The sequence below is a fragment of the Chenopodium quinoa genome, unplaced genomic scaffold (genome assembly GCF_001683475.1).
Source record: "Chenopodium quinoa cultivar QQ74 unplaced genomic scaffold, ASM168347v1, whole genome shotgun sequence".
Taxonomy (NCBI): Eukaryota; Viridiplantae; Streptophyta; class Magnoliopsida; order Caryophyllales; family Amaranthaceae; genus Chenopodium; species Chenopodium quinoa.
Genome location: NW_018745311.1, coordinates 2,164,451 through 2,187,798, shown reverse-complemented (window position 1 = coordinate 2,187,798; position 23,348 = coordinate 2,164,451). Strand labels below are relative to the sequence as shown.

General features: G+C 40.6%; 1 protein-coding gene across 1 annotated transcript; it reads right to left on the bottom strand.

Annotated features, from left to right (window-relative positions):
* Positions 1-282: 282 nt before the first annotated feature.
* On the bottom strand, positions 283-9,516 carry LOC110712301 (PHD finger protein ALFIN-LIKE 7-like). The gene is made up of 5 exons (XM_021890759.1): positions 9,081-9,516; positions 8,923-8,955; positions 3,967-4,195; positions 1,038-1,164; positions 283-951 (listed from the first exon to the last, which is right to left on the bottom strand). The coding sequence occupies exons 1-5, from the start codon at positions 9,175-9,177 to the stop codon at positions 673-675; spliced, it is 765 nt and encodes a 254-aa protein (XP_021746451.1). The 5' UTR covers positions 9,178-9,516; the 3' UTR covers positions 283-672.
* Positions 9,517-23,348: the final 13,832 nt, after the last annotated feature.

The window sequence follows — 23,348 nt, the reverse complement described above, 5'->3', positions numbered from 1 at the left end:
ATTAGATTGGGTTGATTGTGGTGAAAATTGGGTGAGAAATTAGTAATTTATTAAATCTGATTATAAATAGTAAATTGTGTTTTAAATTTTTTAATGAAGGTAAAATTGACATTTGACTAGTTTTTTTTTTACTAAAAGAGGAAAGAAATTTTTTTGTTACACATAATGCTTAGCGGACAAAAATGGCAAAAGTAGCACATAACTATTAACGGAGATAGTATATACTAAAATTGACCAATCCTTGGATCACAAAAATATACCAGCATATGAGAAAGACAAACATAGTTAAGAAAAATAATTGATGAGAGAAAGACGAAGACACAGCAGACAACCTTTTTTTTTAAAATAAAAAAATAAAAGAAATAAAAAAAACTGGGCATTGAACATAACACATGAACTGTTGTGAGTCAACTTGCCAGCAATCCATAAATGGAAAACAATTCCTAACAATTCAAGAAATTTAAAATTAAAAAGTCAAACAAATTCATAATTCATCCAGAAACATAAACCTAATTTCACTCAATCAAATAGGTTGCTGCTGACCTGCCTGTTCTTAACAGCAAATGGAAAATAAGTCTACAAGATTGTGACTTTTGATTAGATCAATGAAGCTGTACCAAACCTTGAATTGACCAATTTGCTCGGCTAGTTGCTTCTTCCTAATAGAAGTTCTCAAACACGAGCTCTCTTGCTACTGCAGCCAGGGCACTTGTACTGCTTGATATGCTCAGCTTTAGCAGGTGTGATTCTTACACATTTACCATGGAACCACTTTTCACAAACATCACAGCAAATCCAAAATTCATCAGAAGCATAGTTGTCGCCACATGCTCCACACAGGGTTGCTCCCTGTTCATCATCTTCCTCTTCTTCTTCCCCGCCGCTCTCAACTTCCTTCGGTGGTGTAGGCATTTTCACAGGCTTAATGTGGTTCTCGGGCTGTCGTGCAGGCTAGAATTGAAAGCAAGAGAAGTTATTTTAGAGTACAACGTATCCTGCAAGTTTTTCAATTAAATTGACAAGAAATAAATTGCAACCTTTCCACCAGATTTATTCTTGCTGCTGCTGTTATGAGGACCAGAATGATCCTTTGGTTGCTTAGCATTTCCGTTCAGAATTTCAAAGACAGTTGGCAAATCATTTATCATCTGAAATAGCTTCTTCCTGTTACCAAATCCCGCAACAGATTAAATCTACAAACAAACCCCAAATATACTTCCTCTGTTTCTCAATACATTCAACAAGTTAACTTTAGATGAATTTATTATATTAACATCAACTTGTGTGTGTGTATATATATATATATATATATATATATATATATATATATATATATATATATATATATATATATATATATATATATATTGTCTCATCAATAATCAAGATACTAATGCTGCCTGATACAGAACATGGATTAATTCTTTCACCATACAAAGATAAACTTAATCTTGTTCAAAAAAAAAATCAGTGAAGTTTCAGTTAGTTTTTATTGGAGCTACCGCATGTCAATAAACAACAATATTAAATTCAGACTGATTTCAATTTAGTTGACATAAGTTCTGATTAGTGAGTTTTAATTGAACAACAAATCCTAGGCCAAATCAAACCAAACCCAAAGTAATTGTCTGTCCGTAAAATAGCAAGAAACATGTCAGACAACAAAAGTATGGAATCCCTCCATTTATAATGCTTGCTACAGTGTGACTTGCACATTTATTAGTTCACAAGTTTGACCCTACATAAATGAAATTACGTATGACAAAAATTAAAAATTAAAAAAATTATTAAAAAAAAAAAAAAAAAAAAGATTATACAAATTTTAAATTTGAAAACTTTTCATTGAGGATTATCCAACAAAAACATACTTTGAATTAAACATTAACACTTTTTTATATATTACCTTAAGAGTAGTAAATTAATGTGGTCAAATGCATGAATAGTTACTGCAAGTATTCAAAAACGGAGGGGATAACAATTAAGGCATAATGAAAGTACAAAGAATATCCTATTTGCATCAGTCCCCAGAACTTCTGTGACAGAAGTAACGCTGAAAGACCAGAAGGCAGAGACTGATATCAGGTAATCCTTTCTCCATACTAGGCAGCCCAAAGCTGACCATCAATTTCCACTTCCAGCTGACCATATAGCCTCAGCTAAATAAATAGACAGTCCTTGCTAACATCTAAACTTCGGAAATTTCCAGTCAGTCTTCACATCAAAGCTGGACTATCATAGCAGTATGCACAAGACCATGAATTGGACTAACCCTTCCACTCCCACTCCCTTGCCTGACCCCACCCTCCCCACCAAATAAAAAAAATAATAAATAAAAAAGAGATGTTATTAATAAAAAGAATTCTCCCTACTTCCAGTTTGATGCAATTTTTTTTCTTCTCATACACATTAGCCATTAACGCCTTACAACATAAGGCGCAAGCAGCAGCCTAGAAACAAGCGCATAGACACACAACTTTTGTCAGTCTGCGCTTCACAACGCTATGGTGCCAACTATTGCAACTCAATATGCCTTGTGCCTAGGCACGCTTAAGGAGCACTTTTCAAAACTAAGGCAGGTACAAAATTTATCCCTGCCACACCACCCATTTGACTATCCACCCTGGCCTATACCCACCTTACCAATCCTTCCACCTACTTTATCCACCGTAAATACACATACCAAGTTATAAACTCAACACATATAATTAAGTCAAAGTATAAACATAATTTAATAATATAGTTGAAGTATATTGACTTGGGCCCTTTTCACTTGATCCTATTCAAACAATAGCTAAAATATTTACGTTCAATTCAACAAATGTTTCCGTTAAATTACTTTAAACTTATAATCTGTAAAAGTCAGTAACTTTAAAGATCAAATACAATAAAGAATCAGTAAAAATAAGTTAAGTCCAACAAAATATAATGTAATTCTAGTAAAAACAATTTGTGTTGAGCAACAATAATCTAATTCAAATAAAAATAATTCCAGTTCAGCAACAATAATTACAATTCAATAAAAGTAAGGTGAAGAAAATAGGGCCTTATTTTTATACTTGTATTTAATTTTAGTATATATATTTAATTTATATAGAATAAGGTATACACATATAACTAGTAGTCTTTAAAAAGGCGGGTACGAGGCAATATGGGTTAGGTATGGGACGGTTTCACCCTAAAACCCACACCCGCCCCTCTACCCATGGCAGGTAAAATTTTTACCCCCATCACCCACCAAATATTCACCCTTACCCACCTAAATGGAGGGGATGCTGCAAGGATCTCCACTTATCTGCGCCACTAACATCACTATCCTTAACACTTTGTTTGGATTGAAGGAAATAGAGGGAGAGGAAGGGAAGAGAAATTAAGGGATAGATAATCTCTCATTTGGATAACAAATGAGGATGGGAGAGAATTGGAGGGAAAAGAAATGGTGGGATCAGATTGCAACAAATTGATCTCTCCAACAAGGGATAGATTTGGAAGGAAAACTCTTCATTCTTCCCTCCCCTCCCCTTCCCCTCCCACCCCTTCTCCTCCCTCCCCTTCTTTTCCAAACACACTGTAAATGTCACTTTCAGTATCCTATAGAATAGGGTGACAGCCAGAGTTGGAAATGACATAGAGATAAACCTGGAAGTGTTGCCGAGATAAGATTACAACTCCTTCCATTCTGTTGCAAAGGCACTCACACTTGTAGCTTGCTTGACTCAGTGGAAACTAATAATAGCTCTTATCATGACCCATTAATTAAGAATATAAGATACTGAAATTAACTAATTGAACCCAATAAAAAAATTAGGAACATTTTATGTTCTAGTTGACAAGTCAAATGGTCTAAAGATGATCTATGGAGTTAAAAAATAAACAGACAAAAAGAAAAATGAAGCCTAATTTTATCAAGTCAATCTCTTTCACATCAAATCATAAAATTCCAAGTAAATTAAATTAGATAAAAACTACCTTTCATTCTTGGTGAAACCAAAGCGAGCACCAAAATAAAAGGCTACAGCAAGTAGCCATGAATCACTGTGAACAGCAACCAATGATAACCAATCCTTTTCCTGCATGCCATCCCTAGCGAAATTAATACCTAGTGCTGGCTCAGGAAGCTCGGGAGGTACCTCTTCCACAGGTAGATTGACTTCCCATTTTTCATTTGGAAGTCCATACAAACACAAGTTCTCCTTCTCTGCAAGTCAAAAACAACAATGCCTTTCAGGTAAACACAACAGGTGAATAAATGATATCATTAAGTAAAAAACGCATCCCAAGTACATCAATCAACCAAAAATAAAAGATAAAAGGTGATAGCTTACTGAGCTTCTTTGATATTAAATATTAAAAAACATCCAACAGAAAAGCATATGAGGGATATCAAAAGTGTAGCAATCAAAATTACCATGAAGGCTTCTTGCAACCATTTTAGCCTTAAAACTTGTAGGATCAAATCCAGTGGCCTAACCAGAAGAAATACAAGCTATAATGGCTAGAATATAACGATAGAGACATAATCAACTGAGAACATATGTTCTTGTTCATCCCCCCCCCCCCCCCCCCACAAAAAAAAAAAAAAAAAAAAAAAATCTCCCATCCAAAAACAAACAAAAGAAAAAAGAAATGTACATAGTAGATTGCACATAGTGACATTACTAGGTTGTATCAAATAACTGTATAGAGAGAGCCACAATATACAAATGATGAAGAGACTGTAGACGAGGATTCAACCCCAAGTCTTGGGTGCCATACCTAAATTAGTAAACAAAAAAAAAACAAAAAAAAAAAAACATTATACTAAAGCCTGAAGTAAAAAGTACAAAGCATGTTAACTACTTGTCCTTACTGCCTTTCAAACCATGCATCATCTTCCCATGTAGCTGTGTTTAGTAAATGTTAAAATAACTTAATGATACCTCACATACATAATTTTTTTACATTTGGGATTCAACTAAGGGCCAAGGATAACATCAGAAGATTTAAATTTGACCTATAATAGCTACATAAGAAAGTGACCTATCCTCTAGGGAGCCCATATGTGGAAAAGTGGCCTAATATCTAGGGAAAAAGGGGTTATTTATAACTGGGTTAATTATTGACCATCTAGCACAGACCACTTGTCTGATTCAAAGTAAACCCCAATCAAAGCTCACTTTTTAAAATTTTGTATTAAAGCAGTTTATCAGTAATATCTTCCTTGAATTAGCATTAAATCTTTCAATTCAAGAACTCTGCAACTTTAATAAAAACATTTATGACATGAGGTCTTTATCCCATGAGTTACTACAGCATTAGAAAAAGAATACAGCATTGAATAACATTAGCAAGTCATACCCAAAATGACCGACACATTCCACTGTTTCAGCACTACAACCAGATCATTACTTAATTATTTTTTTAAAAATGTGGGCAGACTCTTACATGGAACACTACTATATAACTACCCAACAAATTTCCTTCCTCTCTCCCCCCCCCCCCCCCCCAAACCTCTTCCAACACATACACACAATAATTTATTCACTAAATTCTTCAAATTAAGGACATAGTAAATCTTTCATTCTCAAAAAGAACAATATGCCATATGTTGATGGTTCAAACACAATCATAATAAAATTTATCAATATTTTATAAGAAATGGAATATATACTTTGCTTGCACCTTAATCATCCATCTCTAACAAACTAACACAGTACATATATCCCACTCCACCCACAAAAAAAAAAAAAAAAAAAGAAAAAAGAAAAAAAAGGCACTTCAACTGCCCCCATTCAATACCACAAAATGTAAAAAAGACCAGCATTCTATGCTCACAAGTGAACAAGCTATTGTAGAAGAAAATATTTGCAAGCAAAAATGCCATCCATACAAAATTCAAAGACACAAGAACCTCTAACAAGAAATTTGTGAAGCATCAACCAAAAACACTAATCATGGTTGAACAAGGTATGGTCTACAGATCAATATGCTATAATTTCCTGTGCTGTTGAGAAACTTGCAAAATCAACAAGGTGATCCACATAGACCTGTAAAAATTCAACTTAACCCAAACCCTAAACCTGATAATATAGGATTATGAGGTGTAGGGATAGCAGTAATGAGTAATATAGCGAACCTATGATACAAGAAATAAAAAGGCAAGATGTAGAATTGTTCATGAAAACAGTGAAACACAAATTTTCAAAATATAAGAATGATTCAAACCTTTTAAAATAAATAAAATAAAAATAAAATAAAATAAAATTCTATGGATGATTAATTTGTGTGGATAAATTTTCAAATAACTTAACGACACCTCACATACATAGAAAAAAAAATTAAAAATAATAATGTGTAACCAAAATGTTTATACCTAGACATATATGGAGTGACAAATATGCATTAGCATTAACAATCACAGGTATAACAAAGAGGGAAATGGTATCATTTTCTCACATTGGAAAAGAATAGTACAAAACAAATAATGAAAACCAAACAATTGAATCTTAATCTTTAGGAAAAAAGGGGGGGGGGGGGGGAATGAAAAGAACAAAAATTGAAAAGGTAACTCCATAATGAATCATGGAAAGAAAAGGAATACAAATTCCAACACAAGACTAGTGCCAGCTATTAGCCAACAAACAATTTATACAATTAAAACATTTGGTTTTCTTAGTAAAATTCGAATTTCATAATTATTTTAGGGGGGGAGGGGTGGGGGTGGGATTTGGGACTGCACATGCTATCCCTGAATCCACTAGACCCACAACAAACCCAAAAACATTGCATTAAATATTTTGACTCAAATCTATCCAACCCAAAAAACCTATTTTTACCTAACTAACCCGAAAACCATTACATTAAACTCATCTTGAGTTCAATTATTGCAACAATTGAGTTATTGAACATTCACCCAGCATCATTTGATAATTTATTGTGATTATGTGGGATCCTGTTCGAATCGTCTCAATTAATAGTTTCATAATATCTAATTCTTATAAAATTTACTTGTGGATATTTATAGATGTTTAAGATTCAATTTGTGCATTGAGATGTGTTTAAATCCTTATTGTTGCAATATTTAAACACCAAAAGAGGGAGTATATAATAATAAAATTACAATTAGCTAAATGGATAGTCGGTTTTAATAGTGGTTTGTGTTGAATGTAGATGGTATATTTTAATTTGGTCATAATTGTCAACATAATCATTGAAACTTGGTATATCTGGCTTACAGTGTTTACATTTTATTATCCCTTATTCTAGAAAGTAGAAAGTTCAACTTACTTTACAATTTTGAGTTCTTTCAAAAAGTTTAACTCACTTCTACTTCATTCTTCTTTGGAATATCTCTTATCCTGGTGCACCCTTCCTACCACTCAATAATTAAACATTTTTTTATACTTTTTATCTTATTTATCCATACTTTTCTTATTCAGTTACACCCACCCATTTTTTAAACCATCTCTCTTTCTTTAATCAGTTATTTTCTTACACCCAATCACTTTTTTCATGTATTCCTAGAGGCAAGAATCTACAATAAATGAATCGAATTTTCTAGAACAGAAGTAGTATGACCAAGTATACGATTAAAGGATTAGCACATTCAAATCCCTTAAACCATTGAGTCAAACCAATATCGTACTTTTTTTTATTGCCTTGATAAGTGTTCAAGCCAAACCCAAATATTTTATTCTAATCTAACTTGACCAACCCATTTGGCAGGTCTAGTTCAAAGCAAACCTTAGCCAACAATGTGGTTAAATGGATAGACATTTTTTTTTAATGTAGACTAAATTAATGAATATGCATATTAACTAGACCAGTGCTAAAAAAAATATTAGCAGCTACTATTCAACATGATAAACTCCTTGACTCTTCATGAATTGACCAATTGAAGTTGCATGTAATGTTCGATAACACTTGCCAATCAACTAAGCTGTTGGAGGCAGCCAAAATAAAGCCTGGCAAGCAGCAACAAATTCATATCACATGATGAGCATTGATTTCTCTCTGCCACTCTCCTTCACTAACAAACATTCGCTACACCTCTTTCAATTCAATGCAAAAATCACGTTCAATGCCAGTTTTTTTTTTCAAGAACTATCCAGAAATTAAGATATCTATCACTGTAGATAAAATATAAGCAAGAATGAAAGTGGACAAAAAAAACAATGATCTCAAGAAGCCTAGATACCAATGAACTAATTATAATGGATAATCTCAATTTTTATACAAATTACACAAATACATGACAACACTCGAGACACCAATTTCAGAAATAAACCACTTGAGACTCTGTGTATGCCAAGTTGCCAACTAAAGTGAACAGAAACACACATTTTGCAAGCTGTGGAAGGTCAGGATATCTACTTAAGTATATATTAGTCTGTAACGAAGTCGGCAGTTATAATTAATTAACAAATTAACACTGCTTTTGTTACTTATCCTAATTGGTCTCAAGACCGTAGACATGATGATCTACTAACACATAAATATCACTGTCAGACAACTACTTCATAATAATGTAGTCCTTCCGAGTTTAAATAAATAAAACGTTTTGACTCTCACATTGTTTAAGGAAGGTTAGTATATTTCGAGCGTATATTTTAAACACAAAGGAATTTTAAACACGGAGGGAGTATATTTAGAGCGAAAATTTTAAACACTGAGGGAGTATATTTAGAGCGAAAATTTTAAACACAGAGAGAGTGTATTTAGAGCGTAAATTTTGAGCAAAAAATCAATAAAAACTTCACAAAAATGCCTTCCTGACATTAAGCAACAACAATTCAGAACCAGAACACGAAATCAAGTAAAGTAGAGAGTCCAACTGCCTTATTATACAAACAAAAATTAAAAATTGAATCTTATAATATATTAAATATTAATAAAAAAAAAAAAGAATTATAAAGCGCAAACGTTAGAGTGAGTAAACCGGCTTACCAGGATCGCATTGCTGATAAAATTTGTCAACGTCTGAAAATTTAAAAATTCAAAAAATTCAAAAAAAAAAACAATTATAATTAATTATCAAAACAAAGAAATTATACTATAAAAGATATCAAATATAGAGAGATTAAATGTAGAAGAGAGAATTAGACCAGAGGTGAGCGCCTTGATCAAACCAGCGCGTCTTCCTTTGAAATCGTTGAAAACTTCCTCCACCGTTCTTGGTGTGTTCTGCGGCAATCCTTCCATTAATCTATTTTTAAGCTTCTTCTGAAACCTTAATTTGAAGTATTTTGTGAATTAGCGACTGTAATTTCAAATAATTTATGGAGTCGAAGCAAATTGTAACGTCAATTTGATGGAATTGAAGTTGATGGTGAAGAAATTAAGATGAAGAACAGTTAAATTAGGGTTTAGGAGAAGAAAATGCACAAATCAATTGAAAACGAGAGGTTGAGAATGATGGAGAGAGAATTGAATTAGGGTTTTTAGGGCTTCTCTCCCCTCTTCTTCCCCTTCTCACTCTGCTTGTTTTTGGGGTTTAAATTGAAATTATTTGAGCAGTTTTTGTTTGTCAAGTACTCTAATAAGAGCAGACTTTTATTTGAAGGGGGAATAATAAACCACCTTCTTTATCGTTTATTTTAGGTTCATAAGGTAATAAAAATAATGTCAATTTTATTAACAATAATAATGTCGTTTTCGTAAGGTAATAACAATCATGTTGTTTTTAATTACGTTTATATAAGCTTTATAAGATAATAACAATAATGTTGTTTTTAAGCACGTTTATATTAGCTTCATAAGTTAATAATAATAATGTCGTTTTAAATCTCGTTTATTTTAACTTCATAAGATAATGACAATAATGGTTGTTTAATCTACTTTATTTTAGCTTCATAATGTAATAACAATAACTAGTGTGTAGCCCGAGCGTTGCACCGGTTGCTACTTTAATTAGACCTTGTGATTATCAGTTATATGCATTTATTTTCATGTTTATAACATAGTTTATGATTGGCTTAGATGGTTAAGTAACTATCTTTCTTATAAAAGGTTGGGTGTTTGAATCCCCTTATCATCGTTTTTTTTATATGAAGCAATATTCTAGTTGATTGAGTAGTGATGATGTGGCATAATGAGAGATGGAGTAGGTGACTTTTTTTTATATGAAGCAATATTCTAGTTGATTGAGTAGTGATGATGTGGCATAATGAGAGATGGAGTAGGTGACATGGTGTGGTTTACGTGGAACAGAGACGTTCTTAGTAACGCCTTTTAATATATTAGTATAGATTTAATCTCGTTTATTTTAGCTTCATAAGCTAGTGACAGGCCCGTCGCTGACCCAGGACAGCCGGGGCACCCGCCCAGGGCCCAGGGATAGAGAGGGCCTCATCTTCAAAGAGGGCCTCATTACAGTTATGTTTATTTAGAGATAAATTTATCAATACCAGTATCTCTTGTCCTTTGTAGCTTGGTGGTTGGTACAAGTTTGTAAGTACTTAATATACACATAAGTCAGTGGTTCGACAAATTACTACTTGCATAGTATATATATAAACTACTTTAGCCTAAATTATTGTTATATTATAATAAAATATCTATTGCTATGTTCCTAAAAAAAAAATATTATTTATGGATTTAGATTTTATATTATGAAGAATGATCCGTTTCATTCGTAAGAGAAAATCGATCATAAAGCTTCTTTTATACCTTCTTTCTTTTACAAACCATATAGTTGTAGACTTGTAGTAGTATATAGAAGTATTTATTTTTCCATTGAGTATAATTTATTAAAATTGTTTTTTTAACTATAGTCAAAACTAGATTATTTGTTCAAAACTTTTTCTTAAGGATGATAATTTGTTCATATTAAAGTATATATACATATATAAAAAAAAAAAATTTTCTTCTTCAATATTAATAGAATAAAATAAAATAAATACTTCGTACTACATGCATTAGGGCCCCGATTTCTTCTTTCGCCCATGGGCCCCCGAAATCTCAGAAACGGCCCTGGTTAGTGACAATAATGTCTTTTTAAATCTCGTTTAAAGGTTTACATGTCATAGAGTTCAACCTAAAGTAGTCGGCGTGAGTTAATTCTGGTTTGATTTAATAATACTTTGAGATGGTGTTGATTCCTGATAGATCAAGCTGCATATGACCTGAATTTAAGCTGGAACCCGGTTTGAAGAGGAAAATTATCTATTTAAAGTAGAAGTAAACCAACTCTCTTCATAATGTATGCAATTTTATTTGATTTCTTTAAATGATGTTTTTTTTTTGTTGCACAATATATGTTGGTACAACTCGTTTCTGACGCACAATGTGGCAAGGTGCCACATCAGTAACCCCCTCTAGTAAACCTATTTAAGTAACCTCCCAAGTAACCTGCTGGGAATCAGCCTAACCTGCAAGGAAACTCAAAGACTAACAACATAATATAGAGGAAGAAGAAGGAAAGATTGTATTGAGGATTAGCAAAATTCAATCAATACACCTTCTTTCGAGAGGAAAGGAGCTCTCTAAAACTAAGCAAGCTTAACAATAATTTTCTACATAATTATTACAACTTATTCTTCCCCCTTAAATAAACTTAGCCAGCTAATCTCTCGCTTAAAGATTGACAGGCTAAAGTCGTATCACCTAATCAAAAGTAATTCCTAAATCCTCTAACTAATGCAGATAGGGAAATAGGATCGAATCCACAGGGAAACAAGTCTTTTTTTTCCTAATTAATTAAGGCAATCTAAATTATTAAGTAACAATTTGATAATATGGATATAAAACTAAACTACGGAGATTAAGAGTAAAGAAAAAACAATGAATAAAGGTATAGGGCACAAGTTCACCAATAAACAACATTCCAGGGTAAAACATAATAATCAATCATCAATGCATACATTAATCAGATCATAAAGGGCTTTCGCTACGTATTACAATCACATAATTAATCTACCGGTATTAAATCTCATCTCTCGAATTTCGACTTAACCATTTATAATTTAACCTGCCTATTGAAACTAGACCTAAACATCAATTCTCATCTCTCGAATCTCGAATCAATATTGATTAGGGGATTTTGCTCCCACCAATCACCATCTGACAAGTGGACCAATCAGGTTCCGCCATGTGTCCGTCACATGGGCCAATAGGAACCTGCCACGTGTCAAGCAATGATCAGTCCACCTTGGACCAATTACGACACGACGCGTGTCCTTCCCATGACACCTGGGATAACCGGTCACCTAGGCCCAACTTCCGAGGGAAGCCCAATCAGCCCGAGGTTAACCTAAACCTAGATTGGCACGTTTCTCGAGGTTATAAATACCTCCCTTAATCCTCATTAAGGGAGATTACAGGCTGATCACGCTAAAAAAGCAGATTACCTACATTAAACACTCTCACCTAGAGAGACCCAATCACTTTAATTTCCGCATTAATTACTCCTTAAACAAGTACTAACTTGATCGTTGGAGGCGGAGCTCCCACCACCAGGAGTCTCCGTTGTTTTGTAGGTACAGGCGTCCGGTTCCAGTCTCGGAATTGTAACTCTCCCGCAGGACATCAGAAAACCCCAAAACATTTTGGCGCCGTCTGTGGGGAGAGTACTTCTGAGATGGCATCCAAGTCTGTACCGACTCCTGAAGAGAGGCGTCCCCTAGACGACCCTCAAGTTCAGTCGGACCACGATACTGAGAATGAATTTGAAGTTGAAGCTCACACAGCTTCAGACGGGACCCTAAGGGCCCGACGTACCCGTCATACCGAAAGGAGGGAACGGGAACATCTTCATACAGGAAGCGAGCCAGCAGGCGCACCGCCTGTTCGGCAACAGCCGACTGATGGGTCTGCTCCCATCACAAGGAGTGAACTCATGACCTTCATGAGGGACTTCAAGGGAGAAATTCAAGAGTTGATCAACAAGAAGCCGCCTGCTCTGGACAAGGAGCAGTCGGCTAAGAAACCCTCCACTTCACAGAAGAGGAAGCCAGTTCAAGGGCGAGAGGCGACTCCTCATCCTAAATCTAGGAAGCGGGAGCCACCTGCCCTTGATTTCACAAAATACCGTTTTCCTACTCCAGGAAATAGGAAACTTGTTCGTCATATTCAGGCGGACGGGTCGAGGAAATCATACACAGACGCTCGGCTACTGCTAGAGCAAAAGAAGAGTGACCGATTGTCAGAGTCGGCCTCTACTTCAAACTTTCAAGACAGTCTGCGAAATACCTCGATGAGGCATACTCAGTCGTATCATGAGAGTCAGTCAGGCGGCACCTCCCGTCAGTCCGACTTTCATAGCGACCAGGCGGTACCAAACTTACCGTTTGTACCGCAACAACAGTATTTTTTACAGCCACCTCCGTTTGGTGGACATGCAGCAAAAAATGTCCAACCTATGGACTGGCAGCTACGGTTGCTTAGACTTGGTGAACAGCCGTCGGCCTTCTCCAAGGAAATTACTGAAGCCGCTCAGCCGGCCAAAGTGAAAAATGTATTAGTAGGCGCCTATGACGGCACTACTAACCCAGAAGACCATCTGATGGCATTCACCAACCTGATGTACCTTCAAGGGTTGGATGATCCCACTTGGTGCAAGTGTTTCCCAGCGACTCTCAAAGGAATCGCACAACAATGGTTCGGCAACCTGCCGACTGGTTGTGTAAATAACTTCAGGACGCTTGCTTACTTATTCACCTCCAACTTCGCCATGAACATCCCTGCGAAGAAGACGACCCTTGATTTAGGAACAATTCAGCAGGGCGAGAAGGAGGGTCTTCGTTCTTACATCAGACGGTTTAACCTGATGAGAATACAGATTCAAGGGTTACCGGATGAAGTAGCCTATACTGACTTTTTCAGAGGTCTCAAAGACGGGTCGACCTTCAAATTTGATTTGGTCCGAAAGAGGGTGGCGACTCTTCAAGAGGCCTTGATTGAAGCGGAAGCCTATATACAGGCGACTGATCTTTGTAGTACGGTAAAACAGTCGGACGGGAAAAGGTCCGACAAAAGAGAAGGACGACAGAAGCAGTCATCCAACAAAGACGAGAAGAGAAAAGAGGTCTGGGCGGCTGATTCCTCTAAACAGCCGGCCCAGAAAAAGAAAAAAGAATTCAAACCATACTCCCCAAAGTATGCGTTTAACAAGGATAGCCAATTTATCCTAAAGGAAATCAAGGGACGAATCTCAATTGAGAAGCCGGTCCCCATGAAGGGTTCTGCAAACTATCAGAACCAAGAAAAATTCTGTGATTATCATGAAGATGTTGGTCATCACACCAATGATTGCATCAGTCTCATGCGGTATCTGGACCGCCTGGCTGAGCAAGGTGATCTTGACACTTATGTCAAGAAATCTACGGGGAACACTTCCTCGAAAAAGCAGTCGGCCAAAAAGAATCAACAGGCCGACAGCTCCGACACAGATGATGCAGTCGTCTACACCATTGCAGGCGGCTTCTCAGGAGTCGGCCCCACTATTAGGGGCAACAAAGACAATATCAGGCGGTTAGATGTAAATTCCGTTCACCAAGAACGGCCCTCCAAATATTCATTTCCTGAGATTGTCATCACTGAAAAAGATCTAGGAGGGGTAAGAGGGCCGCATGACGACCCTATCGTTATTGAATGTAAAGTGGCCAACCAGAGAGTTGGCCGAATCCTCATAGATACCGGAAGCTCCTCAGATCTCATCAGTAGCAAATGTCTGTCGAAACTAAAATATCAGACTGATTGCATACATCCGGCATCCCACCCTTTAGTAGGGTTTGGAGGAGGAGTCGTCCACCCAGTGGGACGATTGGATTTACCCATCCTCCTGGGCGAAAAAGGGGAAGGACGACACATGGTAGTCCGGTTCCTGGTAGTAAAAGAACTCTCGGCCTACAACATGATTCTGGGACGACCAACCCTGAATAATTCCAAGGCTGTTATAATCCCATCTCTTATGTTGCTCAAGTTTGAGAGGGATAATGGAACAGTCGGGTCCCTAAGAGGAGATCAGAGGATGGCCCGAGAGTGCTATCTCTCGGATGTCAAGCCCACTGTTATGGCCACTGGGTCGAGTGGTGGAAAAATAGACCTTGACAATGTCAAGGAGAGTGCGCCTGTTCAAGAAGCAGGCGACAAGAAGAGAAAGGTGGCCCAGACGGGGGCCGCAAGAAAAGACAGAAAATAGCAATCATTGGCAGAGGAGCGGTCGGATGAATTCCGCCCTCAGCCGGCTGGTGAGCATATGGACCTGATCCTAGACAACTCGCGTCCTGACCGAACAGTCAAAGTTGGGACGACTGCTCTGAGAGTCCTAGGTGACGACTTTCACAAACTATTGAAAGAATACAAGGACATCTTTGCATTCGAAGTCCACGAAATGCCAGGCATTAGTCCTGACCTGGCGGTACATAAACTGGCTGTGGATCCGAAAAAGAAGCCGGTACGGCAGAAGAAGCGGAACCATGGCGAAGAAAGAAGTCAGGCGGCAGCCGCCGAAGTTAAAAAATTACTTGATGCAGGGTTCATTCGGCAATGTTACTTCCCAGACTGGGTTGCAAATGTGGTGCTTGTTAAAAAGCCGAATGGCACCTGGCGAATGTGTGTAGACTACACAGACTTAAACAAGGCGTGCCCCAAAGACAGTTACCCTCTGCCTAAAATTGATAACCTGGTCGACTCAACAGCCGACCATGCTTTGATGAGCTTTATGGACGCCTAGTTTCCATCAAATTCCTTTATGGAAGAAAGATCAGGAGAAGACGACCTTTGTCACTGATCAGGGGTTATACTATTACACGGTCATGCCGTTTGGTCTTAAGAATGCCCCGACCACTTTCCAGCGAATGATAAACACTGTGTTCTTTGATCAAATTGGAAGAAATGTCGAAGCATATATTGATGATATGATTGTCAAGTCTAAACTTTAGAAAGATCATCTGTCGGACCTCCGAGAAACTTTCGCCACACTCAGGCGGCACCATGTCATGCTCAATCCCAAGAAATGTGTCTTTGGAGTTGAGTCTGGGAAATTTCTCGGATTCCTTATCAATCAGAGAGGAATAGAGGCGAACCCTGCGAAGGTGCAGGCGGTCATTGACATGCAGTCGCCTCGTACCATCCGAGAGGTTCATAAGTTAACAGGTTGTCTGGCGACCTTGGGAAGATTTCTAAGCCGATCAGGCGACAAATGCCTATACTTTTTCCAGGCAATTAAGAAAAAGGCAAGGTTTGAATGGGGGCCGGATGCTGAGGCGGCCTTCCTGAAATTGAAAGTTCACTTGCATTCCTTGCCGAGGCTGGTCAGCCCTTTGCCCAAAGAAGTACTCTACATGTACCTGGCCGTCTCTAATCATGCGTTAAGCGCTGTTCTCCTTGCTGAAAGAGACGGCTGTCAGCTCCCGGTCTACTTTGTCAGTCATGTACTGAAAAATGCCGAGTTGAGGTATCCCTTAGTGGAGAAATTTGGTCTTGCACTCTTCATGGCTGTTAAAAAATTGAAGCCCTACTTTTTGGCACATGCAGTCGTCGTGTATACAGACCAACCTATCAAGCGGCCACTGACCATCATGGAGTCGTCAGGCCGAATGATCAAATGGGCCATAGAAATACAGAGCCTCGAAGTTACTTTCGAGCCTAGAAAAGCAGTGAAGGGGCAAGCCTTTGCTGACTTTATTGTTGAGATGACTCGTCCTCCGGAATCTCAAGTTACAAACCAAGTCTGGAAGGTATGTGTGGATGGAAGCTCTACTTCAAATGGTTGTGGAGCAGGCGTCATATGTCAGTCGCCAGAGGGCGACAAGTACGAGTATGCTCTACGCTTCAGTTTTCAGGCCTCAAACAATGAGGCAGAATATGAAGCTTTACTAGCCGGAATCCGCATGTGCAAGGCGGCAGGGGCAAGAAAAATAGAAGCCTGTTCCGATTCACAATTGATAGTGAGTCAGTACAATGGCGAATACGAAGCAACCCATCCGGCCATGATCAAGTATTTACAGGCGGTCCGACAAGCAGTCGGCTCCCTTGAGGATTTCCATCTGACCCAAGTGCCGAGATCAGAAAACAACCAGACGGGTGCACTGTCAAAATTAGCATCATCCGCCTCCTCTGATACTCCTCGAACTGTTTTTTGGGAAGTAATGGAGAGGAGAAGCATTGAGGAAGAACCTATTGGAATATTAGACAGAAGCTCAACCTGGATGGATCCAATCAGGGCATATCTGACAAACGGTACCCTGCCGGATGATCATCAACAGGCTGCAGCACTGAAAAAACGAGCCACCAGTTTTGAAATAATAAAGGGAGAACTTCACAAAAGGGGGTACCTTCAACCCTTCTTAAAGTGTGTTACTCCAGAAAAGGGACGAGAGATACTAGACGATCTTCACTCTGGTTACTGTGCTTCCCATATAGGCGGTAGGACGCTTGCTCAACGGGCAAGGCGGCAGGGCTACTTTTGGCCTACTTTAGAAGCAGATGCGATGGTGATGGTGAAAAAAAGTGACAAGTGCCAAAGGTTTGGCAAACTAATTCACCGTCCGGCTACTGATCTCACTACCATTCATAGCCCACTACCGTTTGCTAAGTGGGGCATGGATATTCTGGGTCCATATATGCCTGCTACAGGCGGAAGGAGATACATACTTGTTGCCGTCGACTACTTCACTAAATGGGTAGAGGCAGAGGCTGTAAAGGGAATCAAGACGAAGGATGTAATTTCATTCATTTGGAAAAATGTCATCACTCGGTTCGGGGTTCCCATGTCTATGGTTTTTGATAATGGTCCCCAATTTGAGACGCCTGTTCTCAAAAGCTGGTTGGGTGATCAAGGAATTTCATACTACTTTGCATCTGTCGGTCGTCCACAAGCAAACGGCCAGGTAGAAGCCTTTAATAAAATCATCTCAGACGGTCTCAAGAAAAAGATTGAACGAGCAGGCGGCCTATGGGCGGATGAATTACCACATGTTCTCTGGGCCATTAGGACGACTGAAAAAGGGGCGACTGGAGAAACTCCATTCCTCCTAACTTATGGTGCGGAAGCTGTTCTTCCAATAGAACACTACGAGCCGACTCTTCGAGTAATGCTATATGACGAAGAGGCAAACTGGGAAGCCATGCGCCTGACATTAGACTCACTTCCTGAAAGGAGGGGCAATGCTGTCTTGCGCCATGAAATTTACCGCCTGAGAATGACTAGATCATACAACAAAAAAGTACACAGGCGTCCACTCAAAGTGGGGGACTTTGTACTTAGAAAAATGGAAGCAGTTGGTAGGGCTAATGAGTCTGGCAAACTAACTCCCAACTGGGAAGGACTCTACCGAATCTGTGAAGAGGTCAGGGACGGTACCTACCGTCTGGGAACACAAGACGGACAACCGTTGCCTCGAACTTGGAATGTAGATAATCTTAAGAAATATTTCTTTTGAATGATGTAAATAGTCAAGGGCTACTTAATAAAAGTTTGCGTACTTAATATTCAATTTTGTACTAAGAGGGGCACGCCTACTAACAAACAGTCGGCTACTCTCCATGTTTAATTTTCTCTTCAGAGGGGCATGCCGTCTGTACCTTTACAGTCGGCTACTATCCATTGAGTATTTTACTCTATCTTCAGAGGGGCATGCCGTCTATACCTTTACAATCGGCTACTCACCATTGAGTATTTTACTCTATCTTCAGAGGGGCATGCCGTCTGTACCTTTACAGTCGGCTACTCTCCATTGAGTTTTACTCTTTCAGAGGGGCATGCCGTCTGTACCTTTACAGTCGGCTACTCTCCATTGAGTATTTTATTCTTACTTCAGAGGGGCATGCCGTCTGTACCTTTACAGTCGGCTACTCTCCATTGAGTATTTTACTCTCACCATAGGGGCATGCCGTCTGGACATATAGTCGGCTACTCTCCATAAAAGAGGGCCGACTGGTTCCAAACACACGGCCACCCCCCCTTATACTTAACTAAAAATGATCAGGGCCTGGCCGACCCTGTGCCTAACAGGCGGCTACCCTCCTTTTACTTAGCACCTATGTTCACCAAGAACTAACCAAGGCCACAGGCCGAATGATCAGACCAGGCGCCAAGCCAACTGATCAAATCTTTAAAACTAATACGACCTGTCCCAACATCATAGCAAGCGTCCGGCGGCATCCCTCCGGATGAAATTCGTCGCAGAGAGCAGCTCCCTTTTGGGTGGAACATTGCTCTATAAACTAATTACACGGCACCTATACAACTGTCCCCAAGGGCAACCACGTAGCCGTTTTTGAGACAAGGATAACTCTATCACTAACCAAACCAGTGGTAGCAGTTGACATCTGAGTCAGATGACCGCCTGTATTACTTGGGATAAATGCAGGGGGTACCTCTTGAGTTAATAGCCAACAAACATTGGCGAATCAAAAGGTTCAGTCGGCCTCCGCCGCCTGGTACCTTTACTACTCAAGCAGGAGTGACGGCGACTGAGTAACACCAAAGTTAACTCATAGTCACTCTCTCAAACTTAGTATGGAGCCTAAAAGGTATGAGTCGTTCGCCTGTTTTTAGCAAACAGGGGCTCTCAACCACTACTCCTGCTAGGTTAACAACCTATGAGTTAAAAGCCAACAAACATTGGCGAATAAAAGGGAACAACCGGTACCCACCGCTTGATACCTCTACTACTCAGTTACTTGGCGACTAGGTAACAATCATGTTTACTTGGTCAAACCACTTTCCTACTTGGTTAATTTTACAAATGACAGGACCGCCTGCCTAAAGAGGATCCAGTCTTTAAAATGGTTCGAATACCGATTGGATAAATGGCTGACTGATCGTCTAGCCTGGAAACAGACAACCAGTCGTCCAGGGGCATAGGCGGCGTGACTAACTATCCGTACCTGTCTGCAACTATCGACCATGTAAAACAGTCGGTATAGTGTACAATTGGATATCAGAATATTCAATACTTGAACAAATTTGAAGCAAAACAAAAAATTCATTAAAAAGAAGCCGGTCATCAAAGACCGGCAAAATATTCAGAGCCCCGGCCCCCTAGCCGGGTAAATACAAAACAAACGGCACGCAGGCCGAGACAAGAAGACATAAAGCTTAAGAAGGGGGCAGATCTTCAATATTAGCAGTTGCCGCCTGGTCAGCACTCTTCTTGCTGGACTCGGCTTCAGCTGCATCCTTCTTTGATGCATTACCCCCAAGCGGCACAAGCGCCACTACCGGCTGCTCCTCCTCCTCCAACGCTTCCTCCAACGCCTCTTCCTCAGCAGCCGCCAGGATCTCTTGATTATATGTATCAGAACACTTGCGGTACGTTTTTTCCCATGAGGCAAAGTCGGCATTAGGGAAGAGGCGGCCCCAAGTCATGCGCTGGATTTGAGCAGAGTCTTCCATCATCTCCCGGACCAGCTCTTTCTTTTCTTGCTCGGCCTTTTCCGAGAGCTCCTGAGTAAGACTCTTCTCCTGGGTCACCAGGCGTACCTTTACGCTCGCCAAGGATTTCTCCAAGGTTTCGTATGAGGACATCTTTTGGCGAAGAGGTCTCAGCTCGGCCTTAAGGCTGTTGATGGTCGCCTCCAGCTCGCTATTCCTCTTCTGAGCCACCTCTAACTGAGCCCGGATAGCGGCAGTAGCCTGCGCCTGATAATAAAGAATATCAATGGTCAGAACTTCATTTTGGGCAATTTGAAACATTGCCTTATCACAGTCAGAGGCGGCCATAGCTTTTGCATCCTTTACCTCTTTGTTCTTCCGGTCAAGCGGCTTGCGAAGGCCGTTCACTCGGAGCAGGGCCTAAGTAAAAAGGGGAACAGGCGTCAGTTTCCAAACAAAAAAGAAAACAGGCGTCCTGGAATTCAAATACTCAAAAAATATGCTAAGTATACCTCAGCAAGGACCCCTGCAATCCCGTCTAGGTCAAGGGTGCCGACACCCCTGACCGCCTCCCTTTCAGCTGGAGGAACGACCTTGATCATAGACTTGGCCACCTCGACCAAGTCAGGCTCCTGAGGGCCGGCTGCATCAAGCATAAACAAACGGATTAGACCTAGTAAAAAAGGGAGCAAGTCTAAAATTTACAAGGACAACTTCATACTTCTAGGTGGCCCAGCTGGAGTTTTAGAAGAAGTGGCCGGCTGTTTCTCAGCCGCCGCATGTTTCCTGGCAGAACCAGGAGAGCTCGCAACAGTCGTCCTCCGGGCCTTGGGGTCCGGCTGTTGGGAAGAAGAAGCTCTTGGAGCGCCCGTCTAAAAAAGAAGAAGTCAGTATATGCATAAACACAACTCCAAAAAGAGGGTGAAAGGTTCGAAGCCCACCAAGGGTGCCCCCTTGTTGGGGGAGTCGGTTGAAGCTTGTTGCATGATGGAGGCCCGCAACATGGCCGCCGCAGTCTTGGAGGCGGTAATTTTGCTCATGGCGTCCGCTGCAAAAACAAATAGCAAAGTTAATAAAAGTCATAACAAGAAATGCATGGAACAACAGAGTATCCGACAGGTCGGCTACCTCTTGAGCACCGACTGCTGAGGCCACAGGCGGCCAAAAAGTACTCTTCGTAGAGCCATTTGAAGCTCGGGACGCAGTGCAGGGGTACTTGCTCTCGTACCCCTGAATTAGAGTTCACCTTCGACTCTACTTTGAAGAGTCCTTTATGTAGGATCTCTTTCTTAGCCTTGGGGGGAACAGGGGGCATGCTGCGGCCGCCTGCAAGAAGGGGCGGATTCCTGTTCCACCTGTTGAAGCGCTTGTTCAGCTCTGTGTCTGAACTCTCAATGATGAGGAAGGTGCTCCGCCAGTCCTTCCATTTGTTTGCTTTACCTCTCGTCATGAGGTAGCCCCTGTGGCTCGTCAATTGATACCAGCCGGTACCGCCTGCCTTAGGGGTCCGGCTGAGGTAGTTCATGTGGGCGAAAGCCTCGAAGCTCGGCTCCACCCCGTGCAGTTCGCACCCGACCACATAGCCGAGTACGTTGACCCAGGAGTTTGGGGCTAACTGCCTTAACCCCAACTCATACCCATCCAAGATCCGCTGAACAGCCGGATGCAGTGGGAAGCGCAACCCAGCCTTGATGGTCGCCTCGTAGCAGCCAAAGCAGGCGTTATCATAACTAGTACCAGCCGGCCAGACAACTATGTCTTCTGGATCCGGCACAAACACTAAAAAGCCGGGGCCCATTGTGTGGTTTGCGATAAAGCTCTCCACTTTCTCTTGCATGGCCGTGATCCGGCCCCGAGGTACCGTGCAGTAGTAGGGGGTATTTTGCTCTCGGTGAGAGGCGGATGGCTCCGCCCAATCGTCCCCCTTCTCAACTGCATGAGAAAGCCTCGCCTCTTGCAGGCGACTGTTTTTCTCTTCTAAGTCCAAAGAAGCATGGCCAGAAGAGCTAGACTCGGAATCGTCCTCTGACGAGTCCGAAGAGGACGACTCCTCCCCTCTCCCGGAGGGGCCCGCCTCCTCTCCTTTAAAAGGAGCAGGAGAGAATGTAGAATTGTCAACTATAAAATGGGAAGGGGTCACTTTGACTCCTCCCTCAGAACTGCCGGCTTTCAAGCCGCTTTGTTTCACTTCCACATCTGGCGCCTGGTCAGATGTTTCACTAATCGGCACCCTGTGGGAGGAGCCGTCTGAGTTTGAGATCCTGGCAGTCTTTTTTGTTCTGGCCATCATGCTCTGCATAGACACAGATACAGTCGGACTTTGTATAAAGGGCAAAGATGGGTCCGGAAAAGGGCAGGCGGCACTCCTAGTCCTAGATTCAGCCGTCCCCGGTGACCGGCTGATCACTAACCTAGGTCTTGTCGTGTGCTTCCGTGGTGCCATTTCAAAAAAGAATAAAATAAAGAGAAAATTAAGAGTAAGAGAACCGACGGTTACCTGAACGAGTGACGTTGATGGATTCTGAAAATCCTGTGTAGTCGGCTTGTCAGAACAGGAGGTAGGCAGAAAGGGTCCAAAATGTCAGAGCAAGTTTAGGGGTCCGAATGTTCTCTCACAAAGTTCTCAAGTGTGAAAATGACCGAAGTCAACACTCCTTTATATAGGCAAAGTGAGAAGGCGAAGGGTCACTTCCAGAATTCATAATTTGGGCGGGAGAATCTCTCGGCCTTTCGCCGAGTGACACCTGTAGCAGGCCGTCGCCTGTTACAGTGCGACACTTGTCACAGGTAACACGTGACCAGTCACGTGCCACTTGTGAGGGGCAAATGATTAGGGGATTTCGCACCCACCAATCACCATCTGACAAGTGGACCAATCAGGTTCCGCCATGTGTCCGTCACATGGGCCAATAGGAACCTGCCACGTGTCAAGCAATGATCTGTCCACCTTGGACCAATTACGACACGACGCGTGTCCTTCCCATGACACCTGGGATAACCGGTCACCTAGGCCCAACTTCCGAGGGAAGCCCAATCAGCCCGAGGTTAACCT